The sequence below is a fragment of the Mesocricetus auratus genome, unplaced genomic scaffold (genome assembly GCF_017639785.1).
Source record: "Mesocricetus auratus isolate SY011 unplaced genomic scaffold, BCM_Maur_2.0 Super-Scaffold_6730, whole genome shotgun sequence".
Classification (NCBI taxonomy): Eukaryota; Metazoa; Chordata; class Mammalia; order Rodentia; family Cricetidae; genus Mesocricetus; species Mesocricetus auratus.
Window position 1 is genome coordinate 107,992,428 of NW_024429184.1, and position 21,280 is coordinate 108,013,707.

Genomic DNA, 21,280 nt, shown 5'->3' on the forward strand with positions numbered 1-21,280 from the left:
TTGAAGATCACACTCTTACTTAGAAAGAAAACCTTAGGGCAGGAAAATAAGCCTGTCCACACGGGGCTGAAGAGATGGCCCAACTGTTAAGGGTATAGACAGCTCTTCAGAAGACTGCAAACCCCCACATCAGGCAGCGTAAACCTATCTGCTGCAGCTCTAGCTCCAGGTACGGATCTGATGCCTTCCCCTTCCACCGATGCCAGGATGTGTACATACATGTCCATGTACACACACACACACACACACACACACACACAATTAAAAATAGTAAAACTGTGCAAAAACGTTTTAAATCTAAAATGATCACTGCACTTACAGGGACAGTAACTGTTCTAAAGCATGGGCCCACAGGCCAACATTCCAAGGCTCAACTTTAAAAATGATACTACTGTGACTCTCCATCCAGCAGAGACACTAGTCTACTGTCTAAATGTACAGTCCCACTGGCAAGGTCACGTCTAAAGTAGCAGAGCAGCCGAGGATTCTCGGGCCAAGCCCAGGGGAAAATGAAGGCAGCATTCTAAGCAGACACGGAGCCGGATGAGTTTCACGCCTGCTCTCCTTTCTCTTCCCATGAAGGCATCCTAACCAAAACTGCATCGCTTCAGAGGTGATAGAACTGGCAGCAGGTCCCCCGCCTCCCCCCCCTCCCCGTCCTCCCCCCCACAGTCAGCCGCAGCAAGCATCGTTTCAATGTGTGTGTCCTAAACTGAGGTTGCTGATTAGCCAGAGTAGCAGGCTGCACATACTCAGGCATGGTGAATCACTAACATCTCGAAGACTACGACTACTCAATGCCTAATCTATATCATGCCAGAAAAAAAATGAAATAAAAAGGAAAGTTTGAGTTATAAATTCTGAGCCCATTTCCAGGCTGCTGGCATTTTAGTCTATCCCAAACCATCTGGTTAACGTTAGGCCCTAAGACAAGAAGAACACCGTTTCCTGCCAAGATAACCACAGAAAGCTCCCATTTCACTTTCAGTGTGGTCATCCCTACGGGCTGGGGTGTGGTCCCGAGGAGAGATGGTCTGCAGTTGAGGTTTTGCTGCTGCTTGCATTTTCTCTCTTCATAAGGATTACAGTGGGCTCTGTGTGGTTAGCCCTGGTGGTGCTGGCTCTTGGTTGGTTCATTCATTCGGCTTGCCTTGGAGGGCTCTGAGCCTGGCAGTTTGTTGCAATAAGATTTTCAAACAAGAAAAATTGGGTTGTTAGATTCTATTCACTCAAGTTGTTATGAGGATTTCAAGGAAATTGCAGGCTTGTCTTACTATAAAGCAGAACCGAGAGTCTATTTTTAGGGGATTCGGCTCTGGGGCTTTTCTTGGGGTTTTGCCATCGTTCTTAGTTCTCAGACCCAACACAAACCCCCTCTGGCTCAACGATGGAGGAAATGTCCATCCTCCCTTTCGCCTTTGCATATTTCTCTAAAGGACACAGAGAAGCGTTGTTGTCTTTGTGGTCACCGGGTCCGCTCTACACAGATGCCTATTAATCACCTCACTGTGGAGACAGACACATCCATCATACCACCGCAGCTCCCAAATAGGCAGCCCCCTGGAGGGGGCGAGAGGCTAACATACACTCTTAACCATTTCGAGTTCCCCGCCGCCTGCGTCTTAGACCAGGAGAGGTCACTGGAGGTACTGGAGAGGGTGCAGGTTTTTAGCTTACTAAACAGAATTGCTTTTTATCTCTTTGTCTGTTTTGATAGGTCTTATAGTAGCTCCCAGGTCTCTGTGTAAATGGCAAGTAATAGGTACATTTAAAGACTGAGAGTTTTAATTTGAAAAAGAATGATAGCGATAATAATACGATAGCTGTGCTTTTGATGCAAGGGTGCTTGGCTCTAGTTTCTTCGTAAGCGAGTAGTTTTTCAGTAATGAATTCAATATAGAACAAAGCAAACTTGGAGTCAACTTCTCCTGACAAGAAGGAAGAATCTTCAAAGACTACCAGGTTTTCTAAACACCGTTTGTTTGTTTGTTTGTTTGTTTTTTTAGTCGTTCAAGGCCGTTCAAATCCTTCTCCCAAACGCTTGTAGCTTCTATTTGTCTTAGTTCTCATCCAGCTGTGTCCCTTGACCCAGTGTGTGTTTACAATTGGTTTAACAGATATCTGTTGGACACTGTTCTTCCTGGGACTAAGTGATGAATTCATTTCTGTTAGACCAGGCATGCAGAGGAAGATGAGCATAAAGTATACATCCTACCAGTGATGGCTTTAGGAGAGAGGAGCAGAGCCCTGGATTACACATAGGAGGTAGACCTAGCCCAGCGTGAGGAGTTCGTTCTTCTCCATCCCAGCCCAGACTCTAATCATAGAGCCACATGTGTGAGAAGGTGGACGGTGTTCCCAGACAGAGTGGGCAAAGGTCTGTGAAACTCCAGTACCCAAGGACAGTGTCACAGGGTGGGTCTCAGTGAAGCGTAAGGGACCAGAAGGGAGTTGACACTTCCCTATTGCTGAATACAGCAGCTGCCTTTCATTTGTCCCCCACCCCTTTTTTTTTCCTTTCTGTATTTCTACAGCCCTACACGTCTTTAAGGCTCAGTTCAATTTCATCTGCTTATGAAAGCTTTTGTTCAGCCTGGGAGTAGGAATAATGTATCCTATTTTATTTCCATGCTTCGGGTGGGGTTCAGAGCAGGGTCGCCTTCTTCCTGGCTTGTGTCTCCTTTACACCACCCCAGCACTGTGCTTCGGGGTGCTCAGGAAGTGTCTGAGGAGGGCAGCCACAAAGATGCTCCTATCAGGAGGATGAAACAGACACTGAGAGAATCGCAGCCTAGCCTGACTTAGGAGATAGCATCCTATCCTAGGGACCAGAGCTGGTCCCATGCAGAGACAAGGCAGGCCCAGAGGAGTCATAATCAGAGCTGCCTACCAAAGCCACTCTTCTAAACAGAGGACTGGGTTTCTGACATTTCACAATTCATTTGCAAGGTCATCACAGCAAAATTCAGAACTCTATGAGTTCCTTTTGATATTACAATCTATAATTGTTCTTATTTTGAATGGTGTGTTGCAGGGCCGGGGGGGGGGGGGGCAGTAGCATTCATAATCTTTTCATTGCTTTGGCCTCTAAAGAGCTTCAAATTCCCTCCCTGAGGGCTCCAGGCAACCTGAAAACTCTCACTGCAAAAAAAAAAAAAAAAAAAAAAAAAAAAGCACAGGGACTCCACTCTTCTTAGTTCTGCCAGTTTAAGGCCTGATTTCAGAGAAGTCCCTATGCCATTGTGCTCCTTGCTTCCTGACATAGGAAGGAGGAAGTGAAGATCTATTTAGCACCTTATGACTGGTGAAAAATAGCTGGTGGTTAATGAATCAATGCAAAGCATTTTTCAGATACTGTTTCGTTCTAACACCCCATTTTCATCGGGCGAGAACACAGGTCCCAGGGGTTGATGGAAAGCATGTCAACAGCCCAGAGTGGAGAAACCTAGTTTTTTCCTCCAGCCACGTGGGTGGGCAGGTAAGATGGTCATATGGATGCTCATTCCAGCCCCAGCCTGTGGCCCTCTGCAGAGATGCATTTGTTTCGAATCAAGCAATCTCCCTGGAGCATCAGTTATCACAAATCACCCTTTCACCCTCAAAGGCTCCTTTGGAATTATCCCAGAGCCAATTTTTCTTCATTTATAAGACAATTTCTCCTATTGTTTAGAGAAAATACCTGGGTACCTTTATAGATCTCTCTCTTTATTTGTCTGATAGTTGTTATTATTAAAATGATCAAAATTGACGATCATTTCTGAGACTTCCAAAATCAAGGTTATATAGTCAATCCAAAGATGAATTTCAAGGTTTAGAAATGTATTTTAAAATGTCCCTACGATGTACCGGAAACCCTTGTGTTCCATAGTCACTTATTAAACTACATAACTCTGAGTGCTAGGGAAGGCCCGGGTGACAAGTGCAGATAGCATGGTGACTGCTTCAAGGACCTGAGAATGGGATTATTAGTCCACAGGGCATCTAACTGTCCTTGCTGGGTTTTGTTCAGTATTTTCCAGCTTTGTTTTAATTATTTCAAAGTTCAGGACCTACAAGCTGCCCTGAAATAAAAACATTCTCTTGTGTTGCCTTGAGCCTCCTCTCATCTCTTTGGCCACATCTGGGCAGCATGCAGAGCAGGAAGGATATGTCTGCCTTCCTCCCTGGGGAGATGGATAATTGGCAGACTCAACTAGAGCTGCTGTAACTCGCCATTCTGAAGCTCTCTGACACCCACGACCCTACCACTCTTGTGAATTCTTCTGACATTTAGTGTTGACCCCACGTTATGGATGATAAGACGGAAGTCCTGAGGTGTTAAGTCACTCCCTGAAATATCACCAGTTTATAGATGAGGATCCAAGACTTCAGACTCTGTGAGGTCTTCTGTAGTGCTGCTTGAATCAGCCTCACTGGGCCTCTTCGACTGCTTTGAGTTCGAGCCCTCACCGTGGCTAGATTACAGAGTTAGTTTAATCATTGCCATGAACACTCCTTTGTTGATTTTCATGATATACACAGAGATCTTTAAGTTGGAAGGCATTTCTAAAAATAAAATCCCCTTTCCTAATTTCACTATTTATTATCCGATTTCAGTATGGAGCTTAGGGTTTCCGAATTTGTCTAAACAGATGAGCAAAGCGCCCCACCCCCATCTCCAGTCACCTGAAAGATGAAATGATACAGAAAGGTGTTTTGTTTTGTTTTTGCTTTGGGTACTACTTCCACAGCAAAATGAGATTGAATAGTCACCCCATTTTCCTGAAAGGTCATAGTCTACTTGAATTGCTAGCAACCAGAAGCCAGAACTCAAATATCATCAGCTAAGAAAAGTCTTTGCTGGTGAAAGAGTGAGTAGTTTCTATGAGTGTCAGATAGCTAAAGACCTTTGGGCAGGAAAGAACCTCAGGAGTTGAAATTATGAATAAGAAGCAATGAATGGGTAAATGTGGTAATTGCACAGAATTCCCAATGAAGTAAATCCGTTGTTCTGCCTTATTGTACTGAAGTCATGCTGTGCCATCTGCATGGTGGGGACGGTATGTGAACAGGCAAAGGGGATGGTAGGGGATGAACTCAGTCGCATGAGTGAGCGTTTTGAGATGAGGGACCACCTTCTCGTAAATGGGCAACCTGCAGGGAGAGGGGCTGACTTGTGCTGTAAGGAGATGTGATAGCAGACCTGTTGGTATTTTCTTAGAGTGTGTGGCCAGATGACAAGCTAGTTAGGATGCTCTATTTAGAAGATGGCTTTCTGATTTGCAAGTCTTGGGACTAAGACCATTATTTCCTGGGACTAGTCTTCTAACTTACTGTTTGCCCCCACGCACATCTTGACATACACAAAGGACAAGATGAAGGGAGTAGCTTCCTTGTGTTCTTACTTATCTCCAAGCTTGCTGCTATGAAAGGAAACACACTGCACTTGGTTACTGTGTCAACTGGGGGAAGACATTAAATGGGGAGTCCTTCTGATATCTGGTCTCAACACTCAGATTTGGTGCTTGTACCTTCTAAACCAGAGGTTCTGAACCTCTGCACCATAAACCCATAACAGTAACAAAATTACAGTTATGAAATAACAATGAAAATAATTTTATGATTGGAGGTCACCACAACAGGAGGAACTGTAAAAGGCTGCAGCATTGGGAAGGCTGACAATCTAAAGTGAGAATCATTTAAGCTCTAGAACACCAAAGTCCATTGTAGGCAACTTCCTCTAACAATTAAAAATTTCTTGGGAAGACAGTCCCCCACTAAATATAAGTACCTAGAGAACTCTGTGAAATGCCCATTGTAATGAGAACTTTCATCTACCACCTTCTAATGATGGGAATCTTGCCATGTTTAGAACCATGAAACTCACCAAGTCAATGAGAAAAAATGAAACCATTGTGCATTTATGTGTAGGAAGTTAAGAATATGCTCGACAGAATTTCACATACAATCAACACTGAAGGAAAATCAGTTGCTATTTTAACACAACAATAAGAAAATGCAAATTTTAGAAGAACTTTTCATTAACACATTTTCTTTCAGGCATAGGTATTAAAACATATTTGAATGCAAGACACCCATCATCTGGGGAGCACCACACTTACAATGTGTGAAGTAGAACCACATTTCTATGCTGCTTTTTCCCCCTCCTTCTCCTCTTTGGTTTTTATCCCTTAAAAATCCCCTGAACATAGGTCTGGACATATTTGAGAAGTGTCATGTTGGGAAATTATTCAATAGCTTACCATCTTCCTCTTGTGCTCTGGGCACCTTGATCCCTCATCACCAGGGGTATTTTGTTTAATCACAAAATTTTGCATCCTAAAAGGTGTTTGCTACTTAAGCTTACTCCCACTGGAAGTCACAATCCTTTGTCACGGGACAGTCATTTTCCCCCTGAAAGCACATGTGATGTCACTGTCAGAGAGGATCCTTGGGAGAGAAGAGTATAATCTTCCAGTGAGGTCCTCTGGGCTTCTAAACCATCACTTTAGTAATCAAAATATTTTAGTCAGAAAACCCCTCATGACAGAGCTGTGTCTCTTCTAGGTTTGGGCTGTGACATTTCAAATATAACAGCAGCAATCAGCAAAAGTTTAAGGAATGAGTGGTATGAGTTTAGGAATGGATAGAGATTTTTATTTCATTTCATTTTAATTCAATGCCACTTACACTTGCCAGTAAAATGCATTAAACATATTCCAGAAAGAGTTGATTTAGCAGGTGAAAAATGTGCCTCCAGAGACCAGACAAGGTACATTTTCTGTCTTGCCATCTTTCCATAATAGGAACAATGTTTACATTTCCTCATGCAGTGCCTCTAATGTATTCATGTTCTTTCACTCTCCAGCGGCAGGGATGGAAGTATTTGAGATTTTATTTTTTTTTAGCTACTGGCATCAAGCACTTAGGATCTGAGGTTTGTGGTGGCTGTTCACACTTGGCATAAAAAAAAAAAAGCCTCAGTGTTTGCATTTGATTACAGTCGCTCAACTTGGTGACTGATTAATCAGGATAGAAAAGGCAACTTTTTTCCAGAAACAAGGCTTCTTGGTTAATGTTGTGGAAGATAATAGATGGGGTAGCCGCTTAATTTTTATTAAATCGACGAGATCAGCTTTGCTGAAGAATCCCACGGTGACAGCAAGCCCTAAGAGTAATAATGGGACCTGACACTTTACAAGCCCATAAGGGCCCCCTGATTTAAATATTCTTTCAGTTCTGCTGCATATTTACCTGAAATTGAGTGTGGGTTTTCCTTTTTGATGCAAAATAAATGTAAATATTGTAACCTGTGAGCTTCAGCTATTTTTCACTGGGGTGACATAAAGCCACTATCCTCTTGTCACTTCAAAAGCAAACATGCCTTTCTCCAGACAGAGCCCCCATTGTCATAGGCAGTCATCAGAAAAGACTGAGTGGAAAGCTTGGATTGTTGTGTGATTTGTTCATTTAACATGCATAAAATAGTTGCTACTTCCTTCAGGCTCAAAATAGCTCATTTATTCTAATTCTGTAGAAGGTGAAAAAGATCAAAAGGAAAAGACAGATAAATAAATTTTGAACTTGCCGTCATCCTTAGAAAGATGTTGGAAAATCATGTACCAGAGAGAATGAAAGCCACAAAGAAGACAACAAATAAAATTAATTTACATATGTCCCGGGGCTGGCTGGGGTGGTATGGGGGCAGGGAGGATTAATTAGTTAATGTTTGGCAAGCTGCACCCTGAAGACAAGCTATGCAGAGGTGCTGTTGTCACTTATTTCCGTTATTAATTAACAGTGTGATTGCCAAACACCAGTTAAGCCTCACAGTATGTTTGTTTCTTAATGCCATGTGCGATGTCTATTACAGGAGTGATTCGGGAAAGTTACCTCAAAAGCAACGACCAGCTCGTTCCGGTCACCCTCTTGGCCATTGCAGTCATTCTGGCTTTTGTCATGGGGGCCGCCTTCTCGGGCGTCATCGTGTATTGTGTGTGCGGTCACCGGCGCAAAGACGTTGCAGTAGCGCAGCGCAAAGAGAAGGAGCTCACACACTCACGTCGGGGGTCTATGAGCAGTGTCACCAAGCTCAGCGGCCTCTTTGGGGACACCCAGTCCAAAGACCCAAAGCCCGAGGCCATCCTCACTCCACTCATGCACAACGGCAAGCTGGCCACGCCTAGCAACACGGCCAAGATGCTCATCAAGGCTGATCAGCATCACCTAGACCTCACCGCCCTGCCCACCCCAGAATCCACCCCGACACTGCAGCAGAAGCGCAAGCCCAACCGCGGCAGCCGCGAGTGGGAGAGGAACCAGAACCTCATCAATGCCTGCACCAAGGACATGCCCCCTATGGGCTCCCCTGTGATTCCCACGGACCTGCCCCTTCGGGCCTCCCCAAGCCACATCCCCAGCGTGGTGGTCCTGCCCATCACGCAGCAGGGCTTCCAGCATGAGTACGTGGATCAGCCCAAAATGAGCGAGGTGGTGGCTCAGATGGCACTGGAGGACCAGGCTGCAACCCTGGAGTATAAGACCATCAAAGAGCACCTGAGCGGCAAGAGTCCCAACCATGGGGTGAACCTTGTGGAGAACCTGGACAGCCTGCCCCCCAAAGTTCCACAGCGCGAGGCCTCCTTGGGCCCCCCAGGAGCCTCCCTGTCACAGACCGGCCTAAGCAAGCGGCTGGAAATGCACCACTCCTCCTCCTACGGGCTTGAGTACAAGAGGAGCTACCCCACGAACTCGCTCACGAGAAGCCACCAGGCCTCCACCCTCAAAAGAAACAATACTAACTCCTCCAATTCCTCCCACCTCTCCAGGAACCAGAGCTTTGGCCGGGGAGACAACCCGCCTCCTGCCCCGCAGCGGGTGGACTCCATCCAGGTGCACAGCTCCCAGCCCCCCGGCCAGGCCGTGACTGTTTCGAGGCAGCCCAGCCTCAATGCCTACAACTCACTGACGAGGTCGGGGCTGAAGCGCACCCCCTCGCTAAAGCCAGACGTACCCCCCAAACCCTCCTTTGCTCCCCTTTCCACATCCATGAAGCCCAATGATGCGTGTACATAATCTCTGGGGTTGGGGGCCAGGAGTCAAAGCATCAGACCAGGCGAGGCACCCACCCAGCTCAGCAAGGTCTCCACTGCCTCGAGTATCCACCCGACCAAGATGGCTCTGGAGGAGTTGAGGACGCCGGGTCCTCCTCCCTGGGACACAGGGACACTGAAAATCGGGCCATGTGGTTTGGTGAAGGTTTAGCAACAGTCACCTCCATTCTCTTCCTTCACACAACTCGCCCACATCGTACAGCAGGTCGGACTCACAAAAGACTTGACAAACATGAGCCAAAAAGCACATCCGTACCCCGTTCCCACATGAACACACACCCACACCCAACACTCACACTCACACACACACACACAGTTGAACAACCACCACCACATTTTGTCCCTGACTGCACGGGACATTACCAAACTGGGCTAAGCGTTCGAAACTTTAAAACACATTTTTCAAAAAAAAAGAAAAAGAAAATTAAAAAAAAGAGTTCATTGATAATTCTAACTCAGACTTTAACAATGGCAGAAGTTTACTATGCGCAGATACTGTGAAATGCCCACCAGTGTTACAGCATTGCTATAGCAGGTAAATGCCATGTTGGGCAACGATGTCATAGATCTCTGCTCCTCTTCGCTTTTAATGAATAACGTGACCGTTAACGCAAGTAATTCTTATTTATTGTTCACCCTTTTCTTTTTCCTTAAGGAAAAGACTTCCAAATGCCACCGTATGAACAGTTCTGCAGAAGCCCGTGGAAAGCTAAACTATTTAACGTGAAATCCATTAACTGGAATAATTGAGTTTCTTTATTTTTACAATAAATTCACTGAGTAAATAAGTTGGAGCTGGAATTCTGAGCTTTGTGTTTGGACTCTCGGGTCAGTAGCTAAAGGACCACAGTGCTAAGAGGGGAATATTTATTTAAATCTCCCAGTTAATTTGTCATTTCAGTCCATTAAAAATCCTTCGAGATCCTAACTACCAACCAAGGGAGAAACGTTTAGAAGGGCACTTATGCCCCATTGCCAACACATGGCTCTGTCTGAGGCCCCCACTGTCATGAAGGCACCAGCTGTGAAGCCCCCCCCACATCCCAATTCACCTTGCATGTGAGACAGCAAACAAAACTCCACAAACTGTGTGAACTAATTAATACGCTGGCTGCTACCTTGCATAAATTATTGATTTGGTCACACGGGTGTTTCGTGGGGTTACATCTGTGAATAGCCTGTTTTCCACATGTAAATTTGTGCCTTACACGCTGAGTTGTATACGCTTGTAAACTGTCGTTATGATCAACTTTTTTTTTCCTACTTGAAATAAATGCAGATATTTATTTAAACCCCACCCTTCACTCAGCCCTCTGGAAGACTGGAGTCAAGCAGATGGAAAAAGAAGGCAGTAGTGGCGGCTGTAATACCGAAGGCTGGGTGACACCCTCTTTTAGTTCACGATGCCTTCAGTTGTGCCCGCGCTTGGCCGTGCTGCAAGCATGCACCCCCAGTGTCGTGGGTGGCAAATCCCCTTTCCCAGAGCTCTCTGCTCCCCTTATATTCCCAGATCATTTCAATATGGTGACATCCTCCTGAGCCAGCAGAGGAGGGACTGAAGTCCCAGCCATTATTTCTGCTGTGTCCACTGACTGGAGAACTTGCTGTGGAGGTTGGGGAGGCAAATGAGAGGAGTCTCCAAGCTGTGCCTTCAGCACACCCATGCAATGCACAGAGAAAACAAGGAAATAGACGGGGCAGGCTGGTCCCTGCTGTGATTAATGGGTATCCCCAAATACAAGGCAAACCACAATGGATGCTGCAAAACCCATTTTCTGGAGCAAAGGTTCTTTTGGTTTAAGTTCCTTTATCTGTTTGTTGTTTATAGAGGGTTGGGAGGGGGTAGTGTGTGTGGTTTTGTTTTGTTCTTTTCTCCCCTTGTTTTTCTTTTGCTAAAGCACACAGAAGGAACCTTTGTTTACTCCATCATAAACAAAAGGATTGTCTGCACACTGTAAACCATGAGCATTGTTTTCATATAAACAGTTTATTCGGTGGTCTCTTCGTCTCTTTCTTATTCCAGTTTGGTCTGGATTTAGTGTGTCTTAAAAATAAAAAATGGACTTTCAGGAGAAAGAAAAGATTGACAAGGAAAACTTTGAATTGGTTAGTTACTATGTTGTATCTGTAATCAGAGCAGTCCCCCAGAGCCCGGAGTGTACAGCTGAGGGCAGGTGCACAGCCCTTTGTCCCAAGAGTCCTTTTGCAGAGCAGTGAGGCTGTTGCTTGGGGTACATAAGATGTCATTGGGCTTTATTTTACCTTTTAGTGAAGTCATTGTTCGTGTCCTGTAACCACTGTGCCCTGAAACCATGAAGACTTTCTAGAAACAGATACTGTTTTCCCCCTTACCTTTTCTTTGCAAATACAAAATCTATAAAGGTGATGGGTCTCAGTCACCCTATGACCTTCTTCTCACCGGTGTTAGAGTCCCAACAGTATTGCCCCAACCTGTGTCCATCTTAATGGGCTTCATTGCCTCAGCTGTGTTAAGGAGACCTGTGTCAAAACCCACATCCCTGTATCCCACAGCCCGTTGCTTTTGGTGTTAATCCTGCAGTACCACGTCTATTGAGCTGGTCTTCAGCATTTAAGCATCCCTCTCCCTTTCTGCCCTCATCTTGTGTTGGGGTGTCATTCATAAACCCAAGCCACCCTTTGCCTGGCTAGACACTGTAGATGCAGTAAACTCGGACTTACATTGGTTGTAACATTGTAAAAATGTCATGATGTCACCAATTTTTTCCTTCTGTCTCCACACACCGTAACATCTGATTCACAGTTTAATCTATGTTGTGAAAAGAAGAAGAGAAAAAAAGAATGAAAAGGGGGGAAGAAAGGAAAATCGAGGAAAGGGCTCTTTTATTACTTACGAGTAATAAAACCAGACTGTTCTACGTTACCTTTTGTGTCCAGAATGCTTTTATGTCTTCAGTTTTCATTTTTTTAGTCACTCTCCTGCCCCCTGGTTCTCGTCTTCACCTCTATCTGGTTTCTACAGTATAAATAACCATGTGGTCAGACACATTTGTTTGCAGCCTCCTCGCCCTGCTCCCTCCGCCCAGCTTACTGATGTGTTTTCTCTGCCCGCACCCAGCCTGGAGCCGGGTTTTAGCAGAAGCTCTGTGATTAAAAGGCAGAGTTCTCCCTGACTCTATTCATTTCATGTGCTTTCTTTTTACGGGCTTGCTCATCATCAAACATTTATGGTAGGCTTGGTAGTTAGACACCAAGGCTAGGATTTTAGTATGAAGGGACCACTAAAAATAGATCCGTGCACAGATGTGACTTGAGCCTTCTTCCCTATGGATAAGGTGGAGGGCGCTGGATTTTGCTCCCTGTGAGTTATTTCCATCTTGTAGCTGGGAAGGTGACTGGAGTCACATTGGGATGAAGGACTTCCCGCCCCGCCCACTCCAGCCCCACCCCTAGCATCAGGATAGTGTTATGAAATGCCTGTGTTAGGTTTTCCCCTCTGGAGACTTTTTAACCAAGTCCTTGGCGATGGCGTTTTACTTGTGACCTTTGGTGGTAAAACCTGCTCTGAGCCAGTTTGAGTGTGAGAAGCAGCAGGATGGGCCTCGGTTCACATCTAGAGTAATCTATTGGTCTGGCTCAGTCATCTTTCCATAAATCGCTTCTAAGTGTTTGCTTTTTTTCTTAATGCCCTTTTATATTGGTATATAGTCATCGTATCTAGTATCACAATGGGTTTTTCTTATAAGCATACCATGTAACTGGCCATATCAGCTAGCGGTGCTTTTTGAAATTCATCCATAGTCCATCTAGTTGGGCACAAAGTTGATTGTTTTTGTCCCCTGGTTTGCACAGAGGGATTAGCATAGCCCTTTTAATTGCCATTCAAAGGGAAGGACTAAGTACTGAACAAGGTCACATGGACACCTTTGAGCTGACCATTAAAGGAAGCATTCTCTGATCATCTAGCTCAGAAAATGGCTAGCTTATGCAAAGGCAGCTTGTGTCGTGTTTGGGAAAGGAATGGTTTGGTTTGCCCTGAGCAAGGCCTGTGTGATCCTGTGAGGACAGGGCTGAGGGTGGATTGGAACACCTGACTCATATGCACTAGGTTTTAACTGCTCAGCACCAGAGCCCAACCTCCCCCACCCCTGTCCCTGCTTAGAGAATGTGCAGCCACATATATCTCCATGCTCCTAAAAGGCCACCTGGCAGCAATGTGGCAAATAGCTGGTCCCTGGGCATAGGTGCAGGCAGTTGGAAACGTGCCAAGTGATATGCCCCAATGGCAGGGGCAACTTAAGGGGAAAGCCCACATCCAGCACCATGTGTAGAAAACAGAAAGTCACTCTGAAATTGTCCTTCCAAGGCCAGACAACAAACAGCTTCCTTCTTACATGACTGGCAAGGTTGTCCTGCCCAGTTGTCCCCAAGTGTCCTCATATAGAACTGAATGGATGGCCCACAGCTGGTCCATTTAAAAAATAATCATGGGGGAAGATGGGACGGAGAGAAGGATTGGCTTGTGATCCCAAAGCTGACAGAGAACAGCTGAGCAGAACACACGTCCCTTGCCTCTTACCCATTCGCTCGGATCCTCAGAGCTACGTTTGATAGAAAGACCCGATGCCCTCCCTCCAGGGCCTCTCAACCCGGCTCCTTCTTCACAGACCCCACACTTCCCCAGCTAAACACACTGGAAACCTTTATCTCTGCCAAGGCAAGGGTGGGCAGGAGCTCTAGGTGTGAAGTAAGCCGTCATTCCAGGGCAACCTTATGTTTATCTGGTGCCATCGGCCTGTCAGCCTGCACTGGTGTTGGGAGGAGGCAACAGAGGCTGAACAGGCAGGTGTAGCAAGTATTTTAGCTGGAGCCCCAGGGATGCCCCCACCTAGATGGGAAAAAAACACCTCAGACAACGCAGATTTTTAATTGCTGTGTTTGCTTGCTTGGGTGCTTGTTAACGAGACTGGAGGTTTCTGCAGGGTGTCTTTAAATTGTTGTGCCTAAAGAATGACTGTCCTCATACAAAGGCCAGGCTAGGTGTTTCATGGGTCCACAGCGGACATCTTGGGCCTGACTTCCTTTCTTAAGTTCCATGTCAGGTAAACTCAGCCTTGCAATTTGGCAGAAGCCAACCATGATGCCCCAGAACCCCCATGCCTGGGTTTTGCTGTCTGAACAAAGGCTCTTTCAAAACAAAGTCATTCAGCAAGGGAAAGTGTCAGAAAGGCAGCTCTGATTTCAGACACTGGTCCATTTGGCTGGAGGGAAAGGGACAGGGAGAATTTAAAAGAAGCCCATAGAAATGAAGTAATGTGATTAAGAACATAATCCTTTCCCTGGCTCAGCCCTGTGACAGCTGGGCGTTTGGACCAGTAACCCTGAGAAACCCCATCTCACGCTTGTCTTAAAACCAGGTGGTGACGTGTCTCTCCTACAGAAGCGGGATGGAAGGGCTCACATTTATTGATCGGGACTACCAGACAGATGGGGATCTTCAATATTCCATTTAGAGTATTGAGTATCCCCTGAGATGGGGGAGGTTGACCTCAATGGAGGGTTAGGGCTGAATTGATGTGCATTAAATGTGGCTGAGCAGAAAAATGTGCAGATGTCCCGGTAGTAATGGAAATGAAATTTGAGCAAATCAAGGGAGGCAGCTGATTTGCACGGGGTTTCCCAACCCCCTCAGAAAACATGGGTGCTTATGTACACATGTGTGCGTGTGTGTGCATGTGTACACACACACACACACTACTGCGGCTTTTTTCTTGGACCCAAACTGTCACAGAAGTCAGAACTGCAGAAATGGTGTCTTCTTTCAGAATCACTGTCTCCTCTTTTCTTGGTAAATATGGGATCTAAGCACTTTTAGGGAGAGTCGTGATGAACTACAAATTCAGAAATGTGAACCAAGGAGATTTCCAAAGAGCTGTATGCATGTCCCTTACAGCCAGTGACACTGGCTGAGGTGGCTGACGGCGTCTTCATTCTTCCTAATGATATTCAGGAGGAAGACTCTAGAGATTCATTAGCATGGTCCCCAAGGCAAGTCCTCCATCCTGCTAGGCCAGCCCGCTGTAATAATGGTCCAAATACGGGAAATGTGGGAAGATAATGACAGGAGAAAGTAGGGAACCATGAAATCAGAAGCAGTTCCCATTGGTGGTTTCCAACAACAATGAAAACAGGAAGGTGGCCTTGAGCACAATACCATATACCAGGAAACCAACTACCAGGACACTTGGGCTAGGGCTCCTAGGTTCCTTCTGATAAGGACATTGATGACAACTCAGATCACTTCTTGGGTGTCATGACAACTTTCTGAGCATGTGTAAGGGATGTGAGAAAGCAGGCTGCTCTCAACAAAATGTTGTGCCCACTCTCTGATGTGGATACTGCATGTTATACATAGCTAGTGTTCTTTTTTTTTTTTTTTTGGTTTTTGGAGACAGGGTTTCTCTGTGGCTTTGGAGGCTGTCCTGGAACTAGCTCTTATAGACCAGGCTGGTCTCGAACTCACAAAGATCCGCCTGCCTCTGCCTCCCGAGTGCTGGGATTAAAGGCATGCACCACCAACGCCCGGTTCATAGCTAGTGTTCTATCGGTGAAAAAGTGTGAATTTTAAAAGTAGGACTACCTTTATAAAAAAAAAAAGTGGAATGGTCCTGACACCCAGAGGAGGTCTTTGTTTCCAATTACTGAAAAGCATAATATTACACATGTTTAAATACTGTAATTTGCAAGCATGCTCTTGTCCATTATATCCCTTGATCTTTATCTTAGCCTAATGTGATAGACAAGAGGCGCATGGTCATCCCCGTTTTGCAGAAATTGGAATTCAGGGAGAGGCCTCTTAGGACAGCACTTAGCATGGAAATGTAGTCATGGTTCACAAACCTGTGTGTTGACATCGTTCCTGCAGCTCTCTCAGGGGACACCTCAGCTTCACTGCAAGGGACTCCTGTGGTGTTTCCCAAGAGGGATGATCACAGCAGTAAAGTCCCCCAAATAAGGGCTCAGTGCACATGTTCTATTTTAGGGCCATTGTGCTCTAATATTTTTCCATAATTAAAGAACACAACTCTTCCTTCCCGCGTCTGCGGAGTTCTGGGGCCAGCCATGTTATTAAGAACTCTCAACAAAGCCGGGAAAGAAGGAGCCAGAGACAAGCTGGTGGCTGCCCTTCTAAGGGTGGACCCTGCCACCTCACACATGGTGACAGCCTGCCTCCAAGCAAAGAAAAGGATAAAATACAGCCTTGGTAGCTTGTCCCTCCTAACACAAAAGAAAGGCTGGGCAACTTACAACAACCCAGGGGGCATGAGGAGCAGACTACAAACAGGAACCATCCTACCTATACTTGGCAGCTTGGGGAGTTTTCCCAGCCTTCTTCCTGCAAAGGACAGAGGTAAAAAGAAAGGTGTGGAAGGAATGTCCACTGTTGTCTCTCCAGCCCAACAGTATGATGATAACGTGACTAGTTGATTTGCTTACATGCCTAGAACGAAGTTTCAAGACATAGAAGATAACATCTGTCCTCTGCCTCACATTGCCATCACCATCATCATCATCTAGGACCCACGTCCTGTTCTGTAACAGCCACAGACTGGCCCTCCTGGAGTAAATAAGCTAAAGCGACACGCTGCATGGGAGAGAATGGACTGTCCTCCCTGCTGTCTCCAGGCAGTGTGGCTGGACATTCACCAGGCTGGACCTGTCTACAGCACTCTGAAGAAGCCCACCTCCTCCAGCCATGGGCAGATGTCCTAAGGTCCTGCTGACAGGGATAAAAGTGGACATTCTCGAGTTCCGCTGTTTTCTTTATTCTGGTAGCTCGGTGTTTTGTTTGCTTGCTTGTTGGACAATTAAAGATCTGTTTCCAATCTCTGTAGGCTTATCCCCATACACAGACGTGCTTTGCGGTAAATAAGGAGGCTTGATTGTGAGCAACTACTGTAACTCGGGCATAAAACATGTATGTAATCCCATCTGCACTGTGGTACTGTTTGCTTAATTGTTCACTCATTAAGGGTAACAACTTTGGAAGCAATTAACTTTCCCCTATCCAAAGGGTCAGGGCCAATAGCCAGTTAACTTTGAAAAAGATGTTATATATTTTAGAATGTGGATTGCCATTGCTAAATGCCTGCCTCCTCATTTCCTGGAGGTGTGTGTGTGTGTGTGTGTGTGTGTGTGTGTGTGTGTGTGTGTGTGTGTGTGTGTGTGTGTGTGTGTGTATGTGTGTGTGAATTGTCTGTTGAAGGTTGGTGTAGGTGTCAACTGATTTGAATTCTTATTGGTGTTTAATTTTACCTAAGAACCAAAGATTTATTCTCCTCTGTTTCCAGGGTGAAGAGAAAGCCTGTGATCACATTTCTTGCTTCAGGAAAAAAGATAATGTGTTAGACGTATATGTATGAATAGAAACAGGTATATAGTCATATTTCCTCTGACTGTGTAATTTATACAGTGTAAGTCAGTAGGGAAGGGCTGTAATTGCAGCCAAAGTAAGTGAGGTGAAAATTACTAGGTGCTGGAGCATCTGCATCTCATTTTAATTAGGGGACTATAATAGCAAGATCAAAAACTTTTCCTTGTCACTCAATCTGTTGGGCTTTCTAACAGAGAAGCCAAAGGGATCATTTTGTCCTCAGGAAAGAGTTACCCAAAAACAACCCTCTCTCCTTACCTGGCCAAAGAAACAGATGGATCTGGACCCTGGGACACAGCTCAGTGTGTGTGTGTGTGTGTGTGTGTGTGTGTGTGTGTGTGTGTGTGTGTGTGTGTGTGCTCGCATGCGCACCCTAAGGGTGAGGGGGAGTGGGTGGGGTGGGTACTGTGGGAAAGAAATGCTCCAAGCTCACCCTGAGAGGCTCCTAAGAACAGTCATTCTTAGTAGCTTGGCACCTTCCCTTCACAGAGCAAGGCAGCTGAGAAGAGAGCCCCAGCGCTCTGTGGGTCACCTTCTGGGACAATAGTTCAAATTTCTGAATTGTTCCTTTCTCAACCTGAAAAAATAGATGTGATGATGTCTGTCTACCCTCCAGTAGGGTGCAGAAGTAAAATCAGGCAAATGTTTAAAGAGTACTTGAAGAACTCAAAAAGCGCACTCCATCTTCCTCTGCCAGTGTGGCTAACAAAAATGAGAATCGCAGCCCTCTACAAAATCAAATTAAAAGGCATTGAGTTCCCATCTTGCTAATAATGAAAACCTCTCTCTCTGTCTCTGTCTCTGTCTCCCTCTGTGTCTGTCTGTCTCTCTCTGTCTCTGTGTGTCTGTCTCTGTCTGTCTCTCTGTGTCTCTCTCTGTGTCTCTTTCTGTCTCTCTGTCTCTGTCTCTGTCTCTCTCTCTCCCCTCCCTTCCTTCCTCTTTCCTCTTACTCCAGCTATTTCTTATCTAAAAACAAAAGCAACCAATGGCTCCTGGCCAAGCAAGCCATACTACCTTGCCCAGACAGCCAAAGAGTCCTGTTTCTGTTTCATTGTTGTGACCATGTGCTGATGCCCACACGGTGGCCTGGGGGCAGGAAATCCTGCAGTGCCGCTCTCCTAGTCCATTCCCAAAAGATAGTCTAGACAAATCTGCCTCCTCTGCCACCCAGGGCTCTACTGTACCCCTTCAGAAAAACTGCAGCCTCTGAGCAGGATGCTCAGGCCTGGAAAACGGGGCCAGAAGTCCCTCCAGGGAATCGTCCGTAAATTTACTCAGTTTTGGGGCCTGGAATCTTCCACCCTGTGTCTCAGGTCAGGAGGCCTGGTAACCTTGGCTTGACAATCTGCTTTGGTGGCTCGTACTTTAAACTGACTATGCTCACAGCTCTGTATCCCAAAGGCATCTCAATGTCGTTCTGCCCAGAACTCAAGTGCTTCATTTTCTACTGCAAAATGGCCTTGATTAGAAGTGTGATTCCATCCATCCCAAATTTGTTTCTATTTCATGTCCCAAGAGTTCATGACTTTCCTTGCAGGTGAAAAACTCTAAAGTATTATACCAAAAATATTAGTCATTATTATGTCATGGTATTGAAAGGCCTAATTCAATACTTTCACTTTTGAGAAGAATAAATTTAGACATGAGTGTTTGCTTCTTTGAAACAGATGTGGGGAGAGAGACAGGTGACTCAAATTATTGTCTCATTGAATGAGGCTATGCTATACTAAAAAAATGCTAACTTCTGATGAAAGTAATTCCAGAACACAGAGGCTAGAGAAAAAAAGCTGGATAGAAATGTATTTCACTGTCATATAATAGCTCTACAGCATATGGTCCAAGGTCAGTGGGACAACTTTTGAGTCAATATGTGGCTCCCATACCCAGACTCAAGTTCTTCCAAATTCTGACAATTCCATAAAATTTCTGACGTTTTCAATAAGGTTCTGACAAATTCTCAGCCAGTGCAAATAGGAAAAGATCCAACTCAGTTATTGTAAGAACTGATCTCATGGATGACATGGAGCTCTTTGTTCATAGCCCACCGGAGGGGGTATATATTAGTCAAGGCCTACCTTGGACTTTTGAAATCTCAAAGCCCACCCCCAGTGGCACACCTCCTCCAACAAGGCAGCACCTCCTAATCCTTCTAAGTAGTGTCACTCCCTGATGACTAGGCATTCAAACCATGAGACTATGAGGCCATTCCTGTTCAAACCACTGCATTCCGCTCCCTGACCCCCACAGGCTTGTAGCCAAATCAAAGCTCAAAATGCATTCAGTCCAACTTCCAAAGTCCTCACCATCTCTAGTACAGTCTCAACACTGTTTAGAAGTCCAAACTTCCAAGTCTCTTCTGAGATTGAAGGCCATCCTAACTGTAATCCCTGTAAAATCAAAATAGAAAAACAGACCACATACTTCCTATATGCGGTGGCACAAAATATACATTACTATTCCAAAAGGGAGCATAGTGAGGAATACCAGACCAAAACAAGACTAAAAACCATTTCGGCAAACTCCAAATTCTGCATGTCCATGTCTGATGTCAAAACACTCTGCTGATCTCCAACTGCTATCAGCTTTGTTGACTGTAACATACTTCTCTCTCTTGGGCTGGTTCCACTCCCTGTTAGCAACCCTCCTAAACAGGTATCCCACAACTCTGGCATCTCCAACATCTTGGGATCTCCAACACAACCCAGGTTTCACCTGCACAATGGTCTCTCAGGGCCTCCATGCAGGGACACCCCTGGCACATGCCTGGCTTTGGCAGCTTTCATTGACTGCAGAGGTAACTTAAATACCAGAAACAGATGGCTAAAGCCACAATGTTCTTTTGCTTTCTAGAACTTGACCCCCTCATTCAAATACATTTCACAAGATTTCTGTTTCTGGTGGTTTCTTTCACTGCTTAAGGTTTTCTTTTTTTTTTTTTTTTTTTTTTTTTGATGATGTTGATGTTTATTAAATTTTTCTAAATATTAATGTTAAGAATACATATGTTTGTTTTGAGGCTGTGTCTCCTTATTACTGAGCATGATTTCACACTCATACATTCCCTAGAATGGTGATGAATATATTCTTTAATGTAGAGGTATGCATGCATATATAATCCAGAAGCTGACTTCTAGTATTTTCTTCACAAATACTTGAGTAGGGGGCTTGGGTTGTAGTATTTGTGCTTCCCTTGGAGGGTAAAGATTGATAATTTGTTGGTGAGCTTGATTAATCACTCTATAACGAATGTGTATGGTTACATACATCATCGCACTCAACACATTCATACAACCGTTGCTGATTGGCTTTCAAATAATGTGGGATACAGGTAAGGTGGCAGCCCTCAGGTTGTGGAAGCAGTAAGATAAGGAATTCTAGGCAAGCCGTACCTATCAGTACCTGTAAAGATTCTGGCATTGTGCTGGCCTGCCCCTATCAACTGGAAGAAGGCACTCAGGCAGTACCCTGGTCAGCCCATGGTTCCATGATTAGTCTGCTAGAAGGTGCAAAGGACCCCTTTAAAAGACAGACGCCTGCCCACTTAATCTCTCTTTCCTACTCTCTTCGCTGCTTCCTTTCCTGCTCCTCTCTTTCCTGTTCCTCCATTTCACACTCTCTTTCCTGCTGTTCCTCTGAGGCAGACATGACTTTTCCGGTATCTCTATTCTCTTCAGTCTTCTCTGTTTCTGTGTCTTTGCTCTGTGTCTCTTTACCTCTTTTCTCTGTCCTTGTCCCTGCCTCCCCTTTCTTTTTTTTTTTTTTATATTAATATTTT

At 45.2% G+C, this 21,280-nt stretch overlaps 1 protein-coding gene across 3 annotated transcripts in view; it reads left to right on the forward strand.

Moving 5' to 3' along the window:
* The window catches only part of Sema6a (semaphorin 6A), a 121,341-nt gene extending 109,347 nt beyond the window's left edge, over positions 1-11,994 (forward strand). For all 3 annotated transcript variants that reach the window (XM_005069131.4, XM_005069132.4, XM_013112737.3), the window contains one exon: positions 7,853-11,994. In XM_005069131.4, coding sequence (XP_005069188.1) covers positions 7,853-9,054 — 1,202 coding nt within the window. In that variant the 3' untranslated portion in view covers positions 9,055-11,994. The remainder of the gene's footprint in view (positions 1-7,852) is intronic.
* Positions 11,995-21,280: the final 9,286 nt, after the last annotated feature.